This window comes from Camelus ferus, chromosome 22, assembly GCF_009834535.1.
Source record: "Camelus ferus isolate YT-003-E chromosome 22, BCGSAC_Cfer_1.0, whole genome shotgun sequence".
Taxonomy (NCBI): Eukaryota; Metazoa; Chordata; class Mammalia; order Artiodactyla; family Camelidae; genus Camelus; species Camelus ferus.
Window position 1 is genome coordinate 22,276,603 of NC_045717.1, and position 15,041 is coordinate 22,291,643.

At 54.4% G+C, this 15,041-nt stretch overlaps 3 protein-coding genes across 5 annotated transcripts; all 3 read right to left on the reverse strand.

Annotated features, from left to right (window-relative positions):
* Positions 1–1,641: 1,641 nt before the first annotated feature.
* TRAPPC5 (trafficking protein particle complex 5) lies at positions 1,642–3,840 on the reverse strand. The gene is made up of 2 exons (XM_032466323.1): positions 3,773–3,840; positions 1,642–2,250 (listed from the first exon to the last, which is right to left on the reverse strand). The coding sequence occupies exons 1-2, from the start codon at positions 3,830–3,832 to the stop codon at positions 1,672–1,674; spliced, it is 639 nt and encodes a 212-aa protein (XP_032322214.1). The 5' UTR covers positions 3,833–3,840; the 3' UTR covers positions 1,642–1,671.
* Positions 3,841–3,953: 113 nt separating this feature from the next.
* Positions 3,954–7,327, reverse strand: MCEMP1 (mast cell expressed membrane protein 1). 3 transcript variants are annotated; one of them, XR_004314410.1, is made up of 8 exons: positions 7,210–7,327; positions 6,788–6,877; positions 6,129–6,257; positions 5,931–5,981; positions 5,719–5,856; positions 5,392–5,451; positions 5,058–5,256; positions 3,954–4,009 (listed from the first exon to the last, which is right to left on the reverse strand). XR_004314410.1 is itself a non-coding variant. In XM_014553129.2 (7 exons), the coding sequence occupies exons 1-7, from the start codon at positions 7,298–7,300 to the stop codon at positions 5,225–5,227; spliced, it is 591 nt and encodes a 196-aa protein (XP_014408615.1). In that variant the 5' UTR covers positions 7,301–7,327; the 3' UTR covers positions 4,644–5,224. The 3 variants fall into 3 exon arrangements, 2 of the variants coding, with proteins under 2 accessions (XP_014408615.1, XP_014408616.1); XM_014553129.2 differs by lacking the exon at positions 3,954–4,009 and having other exon boundaries at positions 4,644–5,256; XM_014553130.2 differs by lacking the exons at positions 3,954–4,009; positions 6,129–6,257 and having other exon boundaries at positions 4,644–5,256.
* A 4,577-nt stretch (positions 7,328–11,904) lies between these two features.
* On the reverse strand, positions 11,905–13,290 carry RETN (resistin). The gene is made up of 4 exons (XM_032466325.1): positions 13,168–13,290; positions 12,856–12,983; positions 12,435–12,512; positions 11,905–12,111 (listed from the first exon to the last, which is right to left on the reverse strand). Exons 1-4 carry the CDS (start codon positions 13,206–13,208, stop codon positions 11,981–11,983), a joined length of 378 nt encoding a protein of 125 aa, XP_032322216.1. The 5' UTR covers positions 13,209–13,290; the 3' UTR covers positions 11,905–11,980.
* Between the last annotated feature and the right edge of the window lie 1,751 nt (positions 13,291–15,041).

Here is a 15,041-nt window from a genome sequence, read left to right on the forward strand (position 1 = left end):
TGTGATGGGAGCCTCTCCCTGACCCCCCTGGCCCCACAATCCTATGGTTTGTTCCAAACCTTCTCCCTTCTCCACAAGTCCCTCCTCACCCTCTGCAGACAGCAGCAGACCCTGGGTCCTCCTCTCCCAGCTCGCATCCCAAGGGACCCCCGCATCCCCTCCCTTGGGGTCCAGCCGTGTCCCCTCCCCTCCTGCCCTATTTCTCTGGCATCCTTCACTGCCCAGCCTGTGGACGGATCAGCCATTTCCTGATCGTCTCCATGCTTGAGCTCAGTAGTTTATTTATCCAGTTGACACCCACGACTCCTTTGCGATGCGCTGAGGTTTGTTCTGACAACCACCTGCTGGGATGAAACTGCCCTCGACCAAGCCTAGCGTCCCCTGCCTTCCCATCTCAGGCTGCCCTCCAGAGAGCTGAAAAGCTGCACCCACCCCACCCTTAAGCCCTTCCCATTAGCAGTGAGGCGGACCCAGCCAAAAGCACCTGAGGTTCCTTTTCAAAAGACTTATTCAGGTCCTAGGGGGTGGGGACGGGGAGGACTGGCAGAAGTTTCCCCGGCAAAAGTCCTGAAGGGCTTCCCTTGAGAGGGAGGAGTGCCCAGGGACCAAGGGTGGTGGGGAAAAGGGCAAGGTTTGCCTGAAATGTAATTTTTTACCTTCTGTTTTTTTTAAAAACAAGAAACAAGTTCGCCGGTTGATCGCCTGTTTAGCAATTAACTTCAAGTTATTTTAGGCGCCCAGATGATTCTGCAGCGAGCCCACTCATTTCCCCTTGAGAACCAGGTGCCTCAGGCGAGGTTCTCAAAGTGTGGCCAGGGAAGTCCCAGCAGTTCCTAGGAACTTGTGAGAAATGCAAATCCCCGGCACACCCGGATCTGCAGAATCTGAAACTCTGGAGTAGGGTCGGGGTGGGGGGGCAGCCACCCCAGTTTGCACACAGTCTATGCCCTTGAAACCTGCTTCTCAGACACATAGGAAAGTCCTGGGGACCTTGGTAAAGGCAGACTCTGAGTGGGTAGCCTAGGGTGGGCCTGAGGGTCTTCATTTCTGACAACCTCCGGGGGATGTGGATACTGAGGTCTTGGACCACACTTTGAGTTAACAAGTGTCCAAAAAAAAAAAAAAAAGTTGACAAACAACCACTCTCTGCCTGTTTTCTAGATATATAGCCACACCCATCCCTTAACCTACAGCTGTCTACAGAGCAGTCAGACAGAGACTGCTGGGTGTAAACCATCCACTGTCTGGTCCTTTACACAAAAAGTGCACCAGCCCCAGGTCTCAGGGCATCTCCCTTAGCTTGATCCCTCCACCAGGATACCCCACTCCTGGCCACCCACCTCTGCTGCTCCCCCTCAACCAACTTCAGCCTTTGGATGGCCTCCAACTGTGATACCAGAAAGTGCCAGCGTTCTCCCCACTCCAGTAGCCCCTTGAGCCAGATTTATCTTGACAAGCCCTGGGCCTCCCCCAACCCCCAAGCTGAGTCAGATCCGCCCCCCCACCTCCCCACCCCCACCTCCCTACTCTGTTATTAACATGCTTGGCTTTGGCCTCCATTACCAGCCTGAGACATCGGCCTGGGGCAAGGTGCTGAGTGGCTCTGAGGCCCCCACACAAGACACAAGACACACTCAGGAAGGCGGCTCAGCATCCTTTATCTCCGCGGGGTCAGCGGCCCTCCAGGGCCCGGTCTCGGGCGATGACCGCCTCCTCGAACTTGATCATGAGCGTAGTGCCCTTGTGCCAGTGCGCCGTGACCTTGGCGGGGAAGCCGCTGTGTGTGAGCACCGCCTCCACGATGCCCGCCGTGAAGCTGGCGCAGTTGAGCGTGCTGTTCTCCTTGGGCACCGAGATATAGGTGTTGATGAGCGGCTCCCGCTCGATGATGTAGAAGGTGCGCGCGTCGTCGTTGGCCTGCTCCAGCTTGTCGGCCTCCTTGCCGAAGAGCGCCTTCCACACGGCGCCCTTAACGAACAGCAGTGCGCCCAGCACCTTGGTTTCGCGCCGGGCACCCTTTTCTCGAGCCACCAGCGCGTCCAGGACGCGGGCGCCCACCTGGCGGCCCAGCGCGGCCAGGCGCGCCTGCAGCTCGGCCACCGAGAAGACGCGGCTCTGGCAGTGCTGCACCAGCTCGGAGAAGAGCAGCGCGAAGGCGCTCAGGCTCACCTCGGTGCGCGGCCGGGCCAGCGCGCGCTCCAGCAGCGCCGACTTCCCGCGCGTGAAGCGCGCCTCCATGCCGCCGCCGCCCTGCGGGGAGACCGGGAAACGTGGGGGTCAGAGGCGGGAGAACCCCGGGGGTCCCCCTCCCTTGTGTGCTCCATCGCTGCCTTCCCACGTGGGAAGAGACGAGTGGAAGGCAAGGAGGCATCCACCTGCGCGTAAAGCCCACCTCCATTACGGGCAACCAGTGACGGACAAACGGGAGACGGAATAGGCTTTTACCCTTGGCGAGGAGAGGGTTTGGGAGGGAGGAGGATTGAGAGGGAAGACGTGAGGAGAGACGAGAGGGGGACCAGAAGGGGGCGCTGGAAACCACCCCCAACCCTCGAGTTCCAGGTGATCCTCGTGCTTTAAAATCAGCGTCACGACCCTCTCCGCCACCTGTGCAAGTAACTAGAAAATTAGTGCTTGGGAAGGGGGACGTCAGACCTAGGGCAGGGAGGGGACGAGGAGGTCAGCGGCAACTGTCCCGCCCCCACCATGCGCTCCAGCAGCAACAGCGCTGACTTCCCAGGATAAAGAGAACTTCTCTGCCTCTCCCCTGAGGAAAGCCAGAGAAACCCAATGAGTAGGAGGTCTGTTCAGACCAACGGCCAGGCGGGTTGGGGGCGTGGGGCGCCGGCAAGATATATAGGGCAAGCCAGGAGAAGGTGCTGCGAATCGTTCCAAACCCGCGCCCTCTGGCAACACCGATTTGTCATGCACAAAGCGTGCTTCTTTAAGTGGGCCTGCGTTTGTAACAAAACAAAACAAAATAAAACAAAGCAAAAACCCTAACTGGAGCGGGGCCAGAGAAGGCGTCGGGAGCAGCCCACCCCCTTGCTCCCAGAAAGGTAGCAGCACAGTGGGAAACAAGAGGGAGAGGGCGCCCCCTCCTGGCTCCCCGCCATCCCAGAACATGAAGCCACAGCTGTAGGTGGCGGGAGAACCCCGGAAGGGGCCTGTTGGGAGAAAACCCCAAGGGGGTGCTGAGACACACTGTGGCTTTGCGATGGGGGTGGCAGCGGATGGGGGGGATCCCAAGGGCGCAGAGACATCCTCCCTCCTCCCATTCACCAAGGGTGGGATCAGGAGGGGTAGCTGAGAACCCCGCCCCCACTAGGCAGGGACCCGGCCAGAGGCGGGAATGGTCTGGGCATGCTGAGCTCCCCAACCAGGTCTGCGTGGGAGACGGAAAGACCAGTGGACCAGCGAGGGAGGGGAGTCCCAGGAGCTGCAGGACACCCCTGCCCCGGTGCACAGCCGCCTACATGGGGAGGGCCCAGCGCGCGAGATGGGAAGGGGGGATGTTGAGACCCCCTCCACCGGGCTGCCATGGGGGTTGGTGAGCTTGAGCCGCGTTAAGACCGGGACCTCGGCTCCGGCGTAGACCAGACAGAGGGACCGGGGAGGAGCCCACCCTCCTCGCTGTCCCCCGGGGTGGGCCGAGGCTGGCTGATCGGGAATCACGGACGCCGAGACCCTGACCCAGGACCAGTGACCCGCGGGGAGGGATCGGGGAGCGGACAAGGCGCGGCAACGGGAGGGGTCGTGGCGGGCGGGGTCTTACCGGGAACTGCGGCCAGCGATTCGGCCGAGCTGCTTTACGGCGTCGTAAAAGGCCCGGCATGCGCAGGCGCCGCAGCGGGACGGGCGTGTGGGCGGGGCGCGCGCAGTCATTCTGGAGAGTGGCCGCACGGGGGCGCGCGTGTCCGCGGGGCCCGACCGAGGGACGCGGCGTGGCGGTTAGGAGCCTCGCTGGCCTTGGTTGGCCCACGATTGGGGGGACAGTAGCACGGGTGGTCACCTGCTCAGGAGCACAGGCTCGACGATCGGTACATGTGCGTCCTTGAGCATATGTCTACCTGTCTCAGGGGCACATGTATGTCCTCGGGTACACGTTGTCTTGTAGGGGCACATGTATGGCCATATGCGCATGCTCACTAGTCTTAGAGACACACCAATGCCTGTGTGCACATGTCCACTTGCCTTAGGGACAAATGTATGCCCGTGGGCACGTGTTCTCTCAGGGGATGTACAGCCTTGAGCAGTGGGCATAGTACACTTACCGGCACCTGTGCTCGTGGATACATGCTCTGTGGACAGAATCACCCACCAGCACAGGCACATCCGTGGGTACAGACTCAGAGATACGCATCCGCGGGCCCTTGTACACTTAGGAAGACCTTGTACATCTCAGGCCCCAAACCTTCATGGGTACACACTCAGGGTGCAGGGGCTCAGCTCCTCCCTGGGTACACGTTCATGGGCCCACTGGGGGAATTTGTTCTCACACCGCCTGGGGCCCCAGGGTTCCTGGCATCACGTCCACGTGTTCACTGCCCTTCCCCAGTTCCCAAGTCTGACCACTTACAGACCCTCCCTGACCAGGTCCCGAAGCCTCCCAGCCACACCAATAACAGACTGGAAAGCCACGTGCTTTCCCTTTGGCCTTTATCTTCATGAATCACGGAAAGTGAGCGCAGAAACAAATGGACACGTCTGGGCACACGCTCTGAACCCCCTCGGTGACATAATCAGGCATGCTCATGTTGACACACACCTGTTCACGTTGGCACAGGCAGTGACACGTTTATACACTTATCCCGCAGGGCACACATGTGTTTATACTGACAATGAAATGGGCACATACAACATGTAGCACCAACACCCACACCCCACAGTGACACACCTCTGTGGTTGCTGCTGACACGGCCACCCACCGTGACATGCATTACACTCACACACACCATGCTACACGCGTGTGTCACACGCGTGACTCCCACCTGCAACCTTCACCCATAGCGCCTTCCTGTGGGACACACTGAAATACCCACCCTCCCCGAACTACTTACCCCCATACACATGTGCGCACACACACACGTAATGTCACAACACTCATTTGCCAAGATATGTGATTTTCTACACGTGGGATGAAGGACAGGTTCGGACCAGGCTGGGGCCCCCATCTTCCATCTTCACTGAGGGATGCAATCTTGTCCTCCCAGCTGCAGCCAGGGCTTCAACGCCTTCTCATTGATTTAGATGAGGGGTCTGCGGCGTTGGGGGTGAGGGGTAAAGGGTGGAAACCCAAGGTCAGGCAGATTCCACTCTCAGAAGGGAATCTAGGGCCAGATCAGGGGGGTGGACCCCTCATCTTCCTCCCTTCCCTCCCCAGCTCCAACTTACTTGGATTTGGCATCTTCAGCAACTCGATTTCGTCTAACTTAGCCCTGGTTTCACTTATGGCTAGGGGTGGGAGAGACAGAAGAAAACTGAGGTGGGGCTTTGCCACCTTTATTGGAAACTCCCTGTTTGACCCCCAAGCTGGGGTGCCACAGAGCCCGTGGAGTTGGAGTTTTCCAGCAGCATTTATATACTCCCTAATCCATCACCCTTCCAAATCCTGCGCTCTTGGGAGGGCGAGGCCCCACTGCCCCATCCCCCAACTCCCCAGCACCCAGCCCAACGCTGAGCACAGAGACACGTTCACCCAGTGGAGGTCGGTAAGGGCACCTCTTAAGAGTTTCTGGCTCTGTTCCTGGACCTTGTTCTTCAGCGTGTTAATGCCCTGCACTGCCATCCTGGTGCTCTGATTGAGGGTGCTCCAGGCCTCCTTCTGCAACTCCAGGCACCCCTGCGCCGAGAGGGAGACTGAGGGTGTGGGGTGGGGATGTCTGTGTCGCCGCTCCCCTCCCTACCCCACCCAGGCCCAGGTCCTCCCTCACCATTCTGAAGCTCCCCTTTCAAGTTCAGCAGCTCCTGGGACATCTCAGAATCTGTTCAGGATGGGGGTGGAAAAGGAAAACCCTCCAATCGCCCTAATTCTGCAGCCTTGGGAGGCAGACTTGACCTCCCCAGCTCCCGAGGACCCCTCCACACTGCCCCGGCCCCTGCCCCAGTCACCAAAAACTCGAAACACTCACTCTTCATCAGGACCAAGGCCAAGAGAACGACGCAGGACAGGGCGAGGAGGAGGGACAGGCTCACCATGGCTCTGTGCAACAAATAGAGGCCCTGGGCAGAGTCCAAGGGAGGCCTGGACTGGGATGGGACTGGGGCAGAGGCAGGACAGGTCACCTCCAGGGCCCAACACCGCCACTCGGACCATTGGCACTAACACCATCAACAGCTCTGTCACCTACACGTGCTGTCCCCAATACCATAAGCAGCTTTGGCCATCAACGACACTGCCAGCCTGGCCAGAGCCACCAGCAATGGTCCCTAACACCATCAGCATCACCCCCCTCCTTACCATCCTTCACTGACACCCACCAGCATCAATGCCCATTTACGGGCATTGTCCCCATTGTCCGACCTCATCAGTACCCTCACCAGCTCTGTCTGGGTGATTCCTTCCCGATGCACTCCACCACGGTCACTTACTCACCATCGCCATCACCCAGATCTTCCATTCACACCACCACCATCATCATCACCTACAAAGCTACCCCCACCACTGTCACACACAAGCCTCAACACCACGCCATCGACCTGACCCCCACGCACTGCCCCTTGTCTCAGCAATGCTCTCCTGCAGGCCCCTCCCCAGGCAATGGGATGTGGCTCATGGGTGGCCGCTCACCCTTATTCTTGGCTGGTGAATGACTGCCCTTTGGCTGGTCACGATTTCTGAAGGTCAAGGTGAAATTCTCATAGGCAGGGTCATCTGCACCTGTGAGCAGGTCAGTGGAAGGGGCTGTGGAAACCTGCCTGCCCGGAGCGCTGGGACAGGGATGGGAGTGGGAGAGGAGGCTCAGACATCTGGGTTCACCGAACCCTGCACACAACACACTTCTGGGGGAAAAGACAGGGAGTGGGGAATAAAGGTCAGCTTCTTGATTAAGGGGAGAGGGTGTGTGTGACCGTCTGGGTGATACACAGACACACACACTTTCTGGGTAGGGGAAGGAACCCTCTGGCCCCAACTTTCAGCTCCTTATCTCTTCTATCCCAACCTCTCCCTCTCGACCTCTCCCCTTGCCTCTCCAGGGCGAGGTGCCTAACCTTCTTTGTTGTCTGGGGATCGCCGTTTCTTGTCTTTAAAGGCTGCTGCCTGCATCTTGACCTGGTTCATGTAGATTTCCTCAGTCTCCATTTTCCCCGGGCCACCAATTTGTCTGTATTCATTCTCCACCCACCGGAAGGTGTCTGGAAGGATGAGGAAGTCTCTGGGTTGGGGTGAGGGAAGAAAGGAGGGGTCAGCCTCCTCTTTCCAGGGATGCAGGACCCTCCCACCTCACCTTGGGCATCCTCACCTCCACCCCGGCTCAAGAGGGGTCTTAGGAGACCAGAGGTCTCAGGGAGGACCAAGAACAGGAGCCTACAGTCCCGGAAATGGAATGGAATAGTCAGGAACTTGTGGTTAAAGTGTTAACTAACACTATGGTGGCGATCACATTGCAATAGACAAATGTATCAAATCAACACGTTGTACACGTTAAACTTACACAACAGTGATATGTCAGTTTTTTTTTAATTTTGCTGTTTATTAGCAGGAGAGATAATTAGGTTTACTTATTTATCTACTTTTAGAGGAGGTACTGGGGATTGAACCCAGGACCTTGTGTACGCTGAGCATGCACTCTACCACTTGAGTTATATCCTCCCCCATCTGTCAATTGTATTCAATAAAAATAATGGTTTTAAAAAAGGGATGGTCAGGAAATCTACAGGAAGCTCTGTGTGTGTGTGTGTGTGTGTGTGTGTGTGGGTGGGTGGGTGTGTGTGTGTATGTGTGTGTGTCTACCTGGATGAACCTCAACCTCCCATCTCTTGCTCTCAAGAGAAGAGCTTTGACGCCTCCAAGCCCTACCTTTTAGGGCAGAGGCAGTTCCTAGCCCCGGTTCCCCCTCTTGGCCCCGCCCTGCGAAGTTCTACTTCTTCAAGATCCCTTGAAGGAGAAGCGCGGGTAGGAGGCAACAGGGTCACCGAACTGCACACCCACATGTGGGACTGAGGCCAGGCCTCACCTTGACCTAACTCCGGAAGCAAACCCACTCACACTCAGCCACACATCTCCTCACCTACCCAGAGTCCCACACACGAACACTGATGCACACCCTCCTGAACACCCCCAGTCACAATCTGCCCGCCTGCACGTGTGTCACCCTCATTTGCAGGTCGATGCGTATTCATGGCATCACACTGTCTGCGCTCTGCCTAGCTGTCTTGAAGTTCTCTTTGTCTCTCTGACCTTGAAAACTGTGGATTAAAAAAAAATGAGACCAAGTATACAGGGAATTTTCTCTTTAGATCTAGAGCAGTGCCTTCTGATGGAAGTAAAATGTGAAATGCATCATGGTTTTGGAGGGCAGGATTTTTAAAAATTGAAGAATAGTTGATTTATAATATTATATTAGTTTCAGGTGTACAGCATAGTGATTCAATACTTTTATAGATCATACTCCATGTAAAGTTATTACTAAATAATGGCTGTATTACTCTGCGCTGTACAATACACCCTTGTTTCTTATCTATTTTATACATAGTAGTTTGTAGCTCTTTTACTGTAGTCATCTTCAAGTTGGTCACGTGGCGGTCTGATCAGCACCATCTTGATTGTTTTAAGTGCAGTTAATCTTCATTTTCAGACTCAGTTTGTTCCCATTTCCTTGAGGCCAGTTCTCAGAATTGTGCAAGATGGAGCAGCTTATGTCATGGCTACACTCTGGTCATCGTGTACTTAACTTCTTCCACGTGGTGGGCATTTTAGTATCTGTAAAACGGCTCAGAGGATATGGCTCAGAATCTTATCTGTAGCCCTCGAGGAGAAAGTAAAGGTCTTTGACTTTGCTGCATGGCTAAACTATTATTATTTTGTCCTGTTTGACTGCTTCTCTTTGCTTCTGCATTTTTTCATTTCTTTGATTAAATGTATTTTTTTGGCTAAAGTTTTTCTAGAGACAAGAGACAGGCAGAGGACACTGAGGGGTTGGTGGTGTCTGTCCTGGGAAGGCCCCATAGGGTCCTGCTCCATTACTCTCCCTTTGGAAAAAATAAGTTTGAAACTTTCTATGTGTAGGAAGTGAGTATGTTTTAGATTTAAAACGTGTGATTAAATTCTAGATAATTTTGGAATGGTCCCCAAGATCCAGTGAGGATAACATTCTCTTTCCTAAAGCATTGCCAATCTTGTCTGCTCAAGGAAGATTGATTTAATAGTGGTTAGATGCCAGCCCTTGTATCTGGTCTTACAAAGACTCCACTTACTGGGAAATGTGACCCCACACCCAGCCCAACAGTCACAGAAGAGATGGGCCAGTGGCGAACTGGCTTTGCTCTGATGGACAGGCACAGGGAGTGGGGCCACAGCATTACACCTTTCCCTGGCTCTGATGAGGCTGAGACCAGGCCCCAGCCCTCTGGACTTTGAGGAAAAGTTAGTCCCCAAACTGGAGACCCTCAAGCAACCATGTCACAGTGGCCTAAGAGGGCTCCTGAGGTTGCCTGACCAGACTTTCACTGAGTAACTATCTCGGCTTTCTTTTAAGAAAGAAAATATGTCCTAACTAGGGATTGGTTTAGGGTGGGCATAGGATCCAAGCCCAGCCAATCAGAGTCCAAAATTTGGCACAGGGGCAGGAACATGAGCCAGACTCAACCAATGAAATTTAGTCCTGAGGCTCTTGGTGGGTTAACCAGGAAAAAGGGTATCCTCTTTCCCCCACTCACTCCTCACCCTGCGGCCGTAAGACTGTGAGGATGTAGGCCTGGAGCTGTGACAAGAGAGAGCCTGCTTGAAAGTGAAGCCAGCACTGAGGAAAGCAGACCTGACAGGGAGTAGGGTCCTGGACACATCATTTGAGACCCTGGATCCAGCCATACTTGAATCTGTTGTTCTAACCCTGGGCCTTTCAGTTACATAATCCAGAAATGTCCTTTCGCTTTTGCTCCAGCTAGCTTGACGTGGGTCTGGCTACTACAGGGGCCAGGCATTTGGCAAAAGAGGAAGGAGGCTTAAGAAGGGGGAGGGGTTGCCTGTCAAAGTCTGTGCTCTGGGACAGGAGGGTGACTGTTGGAACTGAGCGCTCTGAAGAGGCCTTTCTTGGGGTCCATAGAGAAGGACAATTGTGGGTCTTGGAGACAAGGGGGCATTCACATCAGGGTCTGGAGACACTGGAGTGCTCCTCCCTTCACGCCAGTGAAGGACAGGCTAGACAAGGTACTCGACTCACCCCCTCTGGTTCTTAACACACTTCTGAATCAGTGATCCCACTCCAACCCCAAGGCCGAAGTGGGATTAGGATGAAGGACGTGGGAGGAGAATGCCTGGATCAGAGACTGGGTGGATGCCACAGGCACCAGGAGTGTTTGTGACCTCAGCTCATGGCCACCAGTATCAGACATCATAGCGGGTAGTTGCCAGTGGGAGGAGAGTCCAAAACATCTTGAAAGCTGGAACTCCACCCTGTCCTCCATTCTCCAGCCTGAGGAGTATGCTGGGGACTGTGATGTTTACCTCTGGGGTCCCTTTTAAGATTGAGCACCAAGTATTCTGAATTCTCTGCCTGCATCTCTCAGGGACTGGCTTTTAAGACTCCTGGGTTAGGATTCTCAGGAACTAGACCTTGAATCACCTGGGTTGTGCCCCTCTCCCTGTGGTGCTGAGGATTTCCCTTCTAGGGTTTTGACTCCAGGCTGAGACCGGTGTCATGGGGGTGGGGGCGGGACTTGATGTTGGAAGTATGAGAGTCTGTCCGAGGCATACATGTGTCTGTGTGTCCCTGGGTCTCTCCGTTCAGTGGGCATGTGTGTATCTGTGGGCGGCGTGTCTCTGTGTAACCATGGTAACTGGGTTTTGTACTGTGCGTGCACATGGCCACGAGTAACTACGTATGTGCATGTAGTGTGCGCACCTAGTTGGTGTAGCCACGTGTGTGTGGTTATTTATTCAACAGACATTTCCCGAACACCTTCTATCTACCAAGCTCTTTCTAAGAGCCAGATACATCAAAGATACAAGCCCCCTGCCCTGTGTTTTCATATTTGAGGGCTCATGAGAGGTACATACCATGAGCTGTAATTACTCAAAACTGCACCTGTGCATGTGAAAACATGAATTGGTGATGTAGGTAGCATCAGGTAGGAGTTCTCCCCAGACCCCTGTGAAGACTCCTTCCTGCTCATGACCCAGCTTTGTCTGCCCCTTGGGGGTCCCCTGATGCAGGTGAGGAGAGAGGGATGGGGCTCAGGGCTTTGGGCTCCCCGATGGCTCAGGGATGCACCCTGACCCAGGGGCTGCTGGTGGCCTGAGTCCCGGGAGCACACGTGGATAGGGTGGGTGAGGGTCCCTGCCCTGTCCAGACCCAGATCCCTGAGGAGGCCTCATTGTGGGCAGTGGGGAAGAATGACCCAGCAACTTCCCGGGAGGTCCGAAACGCTAGGGTGACCGACAGGTTGGCTTCAAAGGTAACACTCCCTTCCCCTCCTGAAGGTGGCCACGAACCTTGGGTGTGGGTGTCATTAGAGGAAGTTAAGTCCCCATTTTTTCAGAAGTAGAAGTGGGGGACCACAAGGGAGGAGTGGGGAATGGGGCAGAAGAAAGTCGCAGTTGTCCCCCCACCCCACTCCCTCTGGTGACTACGCGCCTCGCTCTTTTTGGAGAGGCCAGCTCAGTCTCCCTCACCCCACAGAAGACACAGCACAGGGCCCAGGCCCTCTCCATCCTCTTCTCAGCCTTTATTTCTAGCCCCGCCCCTCCGGGGCATGACCCCACCCCTCTGAGGCTGGCCACGCCCTCGAGGCCCATCCCGTATGCAGGTGCAGCTTTAGGCTACTAGGCCTGCAGGCGACAGCAGCGGGCTCCTGTCCAGTCCATGCCTGCGCACTGGCAGTGGCATGTGGTCTCGGCGCGAACATCCCACGAGCCACAGGCAGAGCCACACGTGCAGCCGGTGACAGCGAAGCCTGCCAGTGGGAGCGAGGAGTGGGGAGAGCTTGGGCTCCGAGCCAGAGGCTGCGGGCCTCGGGGTCCAGGGGGCTGGAGGCCCTCACACTGGAGAATGGGAGCTGGATGCGTGGGTGGTGGGGACGCTGGCGGTTGAGGACCTGGACACCGGGGTCCTGAGGAAATAGGGTCCGGGAGTTGTGGGGAGGGAAAAGGCTGGGGGTGCAGACCAGAACATTCTAGAAGTAGAGACTGGGTCTCCATGGTCTTAGAGAAATAGAGGCTGGACGTGGCGGAGGGGGTTACAGGGTACCGAGAACAGAGCTGAGAGTTCTGTACTCACCTGAGGGGCAGGTAACCAGGTCCCCCCTGGAGGTGACACTCCGGCAGTCCAGGCGAACTCTCCTTACTACGTCAAGTACTGCGGGGTGGTGGAGGGGGATGGGTAACTGTGAGACCAAGCTTCCCCTCCCCCATTCTTATGCTGCCCAGGCCCTGTGGTCTGGACATAGGCAAGGGGTCACAAAAACTCCCCTGGGGAGGTCCCAGGTGGTCTGGGCCCTGGGGGAGAGCCCAGGTGGAGGGGAGCTCACCGCCTCCCAGGATTCTGTCTTGAGGTGGGCATTTTGGAGGGAGGAGGGTTTGGAGCTGCGGTTAAGGGTGGAGCCGGGCAGGAGCTGAGATTGGGGTCGGGGCCACTTCTTGTCTGCTCCATGTCAGGAATTGGAGGGGCCCCTGCTGAGGTCAGATGTCAGGGTCCTCACTTAGGAAACTGGTGGCATCTTGGATCTTCTCATTGAGGGCTTCATCCATGGGACACAGTGACGTGCCACACACCAGCAGCCACAGGAGTGGGACGAGGAGGAGGGGGAGAGCCTTCATCCTGCAGGTGCTGCAAGAGAGAACCAGGGGGCCCACGGTGGGGTCAGCCCCTTCCCAGCCTGGGAGGGATCAGGCCCGCCGAGCGTGTGGGACCTGGAGCCCTGGGTCCCGATGGAGGACAGGGCTGGAGGGCCAGCTTTGCCCAGGCTCCCTGGCTGAGGCTCTGGGCAGAGGCAGGGGCCCCTGTCACTTACCCTCTCCTTGGACTCTGCAGGCAGAATCCTGGAATATACATCCTTTGCCCCTGCCTCAGCTTTCTCTTTAAGGCCTCCGGGTGTGGGGCTTCCTGTCTTGGCTAAGCCCCTTGGCATCCTGGCCCTCCCTTCCCACATCCGGGGCTAAGAGGAGGCCCCCAGGGTAGGCTCCAGGGCCTCCTCTTTCAACAGCCTTCCCTTCCCACATCCGCGGGACTCCCGGAGATGGTTACCTGGGGAATAATTCCAGAAACCGCAGTTGGAGGGACAGGCAGAGAAACACAAAGGTCACCAAAGTCATGTCCTTGTGTGAGAACTGCATACCATGTTCATTCCCAAATGCCCATCACAATAGAACAGACAGATAAAATCATGGTCTATTCCTTCAATGGGACAATCTACAACTGATGTTGGCAAGTTACAGCCCATGGGCCAAATCCAGCCTGCCGTCTATTTTTGTACCACTCACAAGCTAAGAATGGTTTTCTTTCCTTTTTCTTTTTCTTTTTCTTTTTTTTTTTGTTTGTGTTTGTTTCCAATAGGAATAGATTTTTTTTTAAATTGTGGTAAAATATACATAAACTGTGGTAGGATATAGCTCAAGGGGTAGAGCAGGTGCTTCGCATGCATGACGTCCTGGTTTCAATCCCCAGCGCCTTCTCTAAAAAAATTAAACAAACAAACAAACAAACTGAATTACCTCCCTCCCCCCCCAAATATATATATGTATACACATAAAATGTACCATTTTAACCATTTTCAAGGGTACAATTCAGTGGCATTAAGTCCATTCACAATATTGTGGAATCATCACCCCTCTCCATTTCCAGAATTTTTTTTAAGCATCCCAAACTGAAACTCTACCCATTAAACTCTAACCCTCCCCTCCCCTCCAGCCCTTGGTCACCTCCAATCTACTTTATGAATTTGCCTATTTATTCATATTACAAATACATGGAATTAGCCTTCTGTGTCTGCCTTATTTCGCTGAGCATAATCTTTTAAGATTCCTCCATGTTGTAGAATGTATCAGAACTTCACTCCTAGAGGGGAGGGTGTAGCTCAGTGATAGAGTGTGTGCTTAGCGTGCAGGAGGTCCTGGGTTCAAACCCCAGAACCTCCATTAAAAAACTTAAATAAACCTAATTACCTACCCCTACCCAAAAAAGAAAAAACTTCATTCCTTTTTAAGGCTAATATTCAATCATTTGTACATACCACATCTTGTTTATCCATTCACCCGTTTGCGGCAGTTGGGTTTCTGTGAACAGTGCGGCTGTGAACCGGGGTATGCAAGTATCCCCGTGAGTGGCTGCTTTCAGTTATTTTGGGTACAGACCCAAGAGTGGAATTGCTGGATTATATGGCAATTCTGTGTTTAACTTTTTGGTGAACTGCCAAACAGTGCTCACATTAAATTTTTTGTATTGAAGTATAGTTGATTGACAGTCTTGTGTTAGTTTCTGGTGTACAGCATATTGATTCGGTTATGCATATGTATGCTTTTTCATTATCAGTTATTAAACATTTGAAAATCATTAAAAAGTTAATATTTAATGACATATAGAAAGTATAGGAAATTCAAATTCTAGGGTCCATAAAAAAAGTTTTCCGGGCACACAGCCATGCCCACTTTTGAATATATCATCTGTGGCTGCTCCACACATCACTGGCAGAGTTGAGAAGTGGTGACAGAGACCACAAGGCCCACAAAGCCAACCACTTTTACTAACTAGCCCTTAACAGAAAAAACTCCTCCCCCGGCCCCCCACTAGGCCAATCGCTGTGAGTGTGAGGTGAAATCAACATGTGGCTTGCAGCTTCGTTCGGCCATTTGGATTCTCACCAACCTAATGGTGAGCAGAAAAACCCAG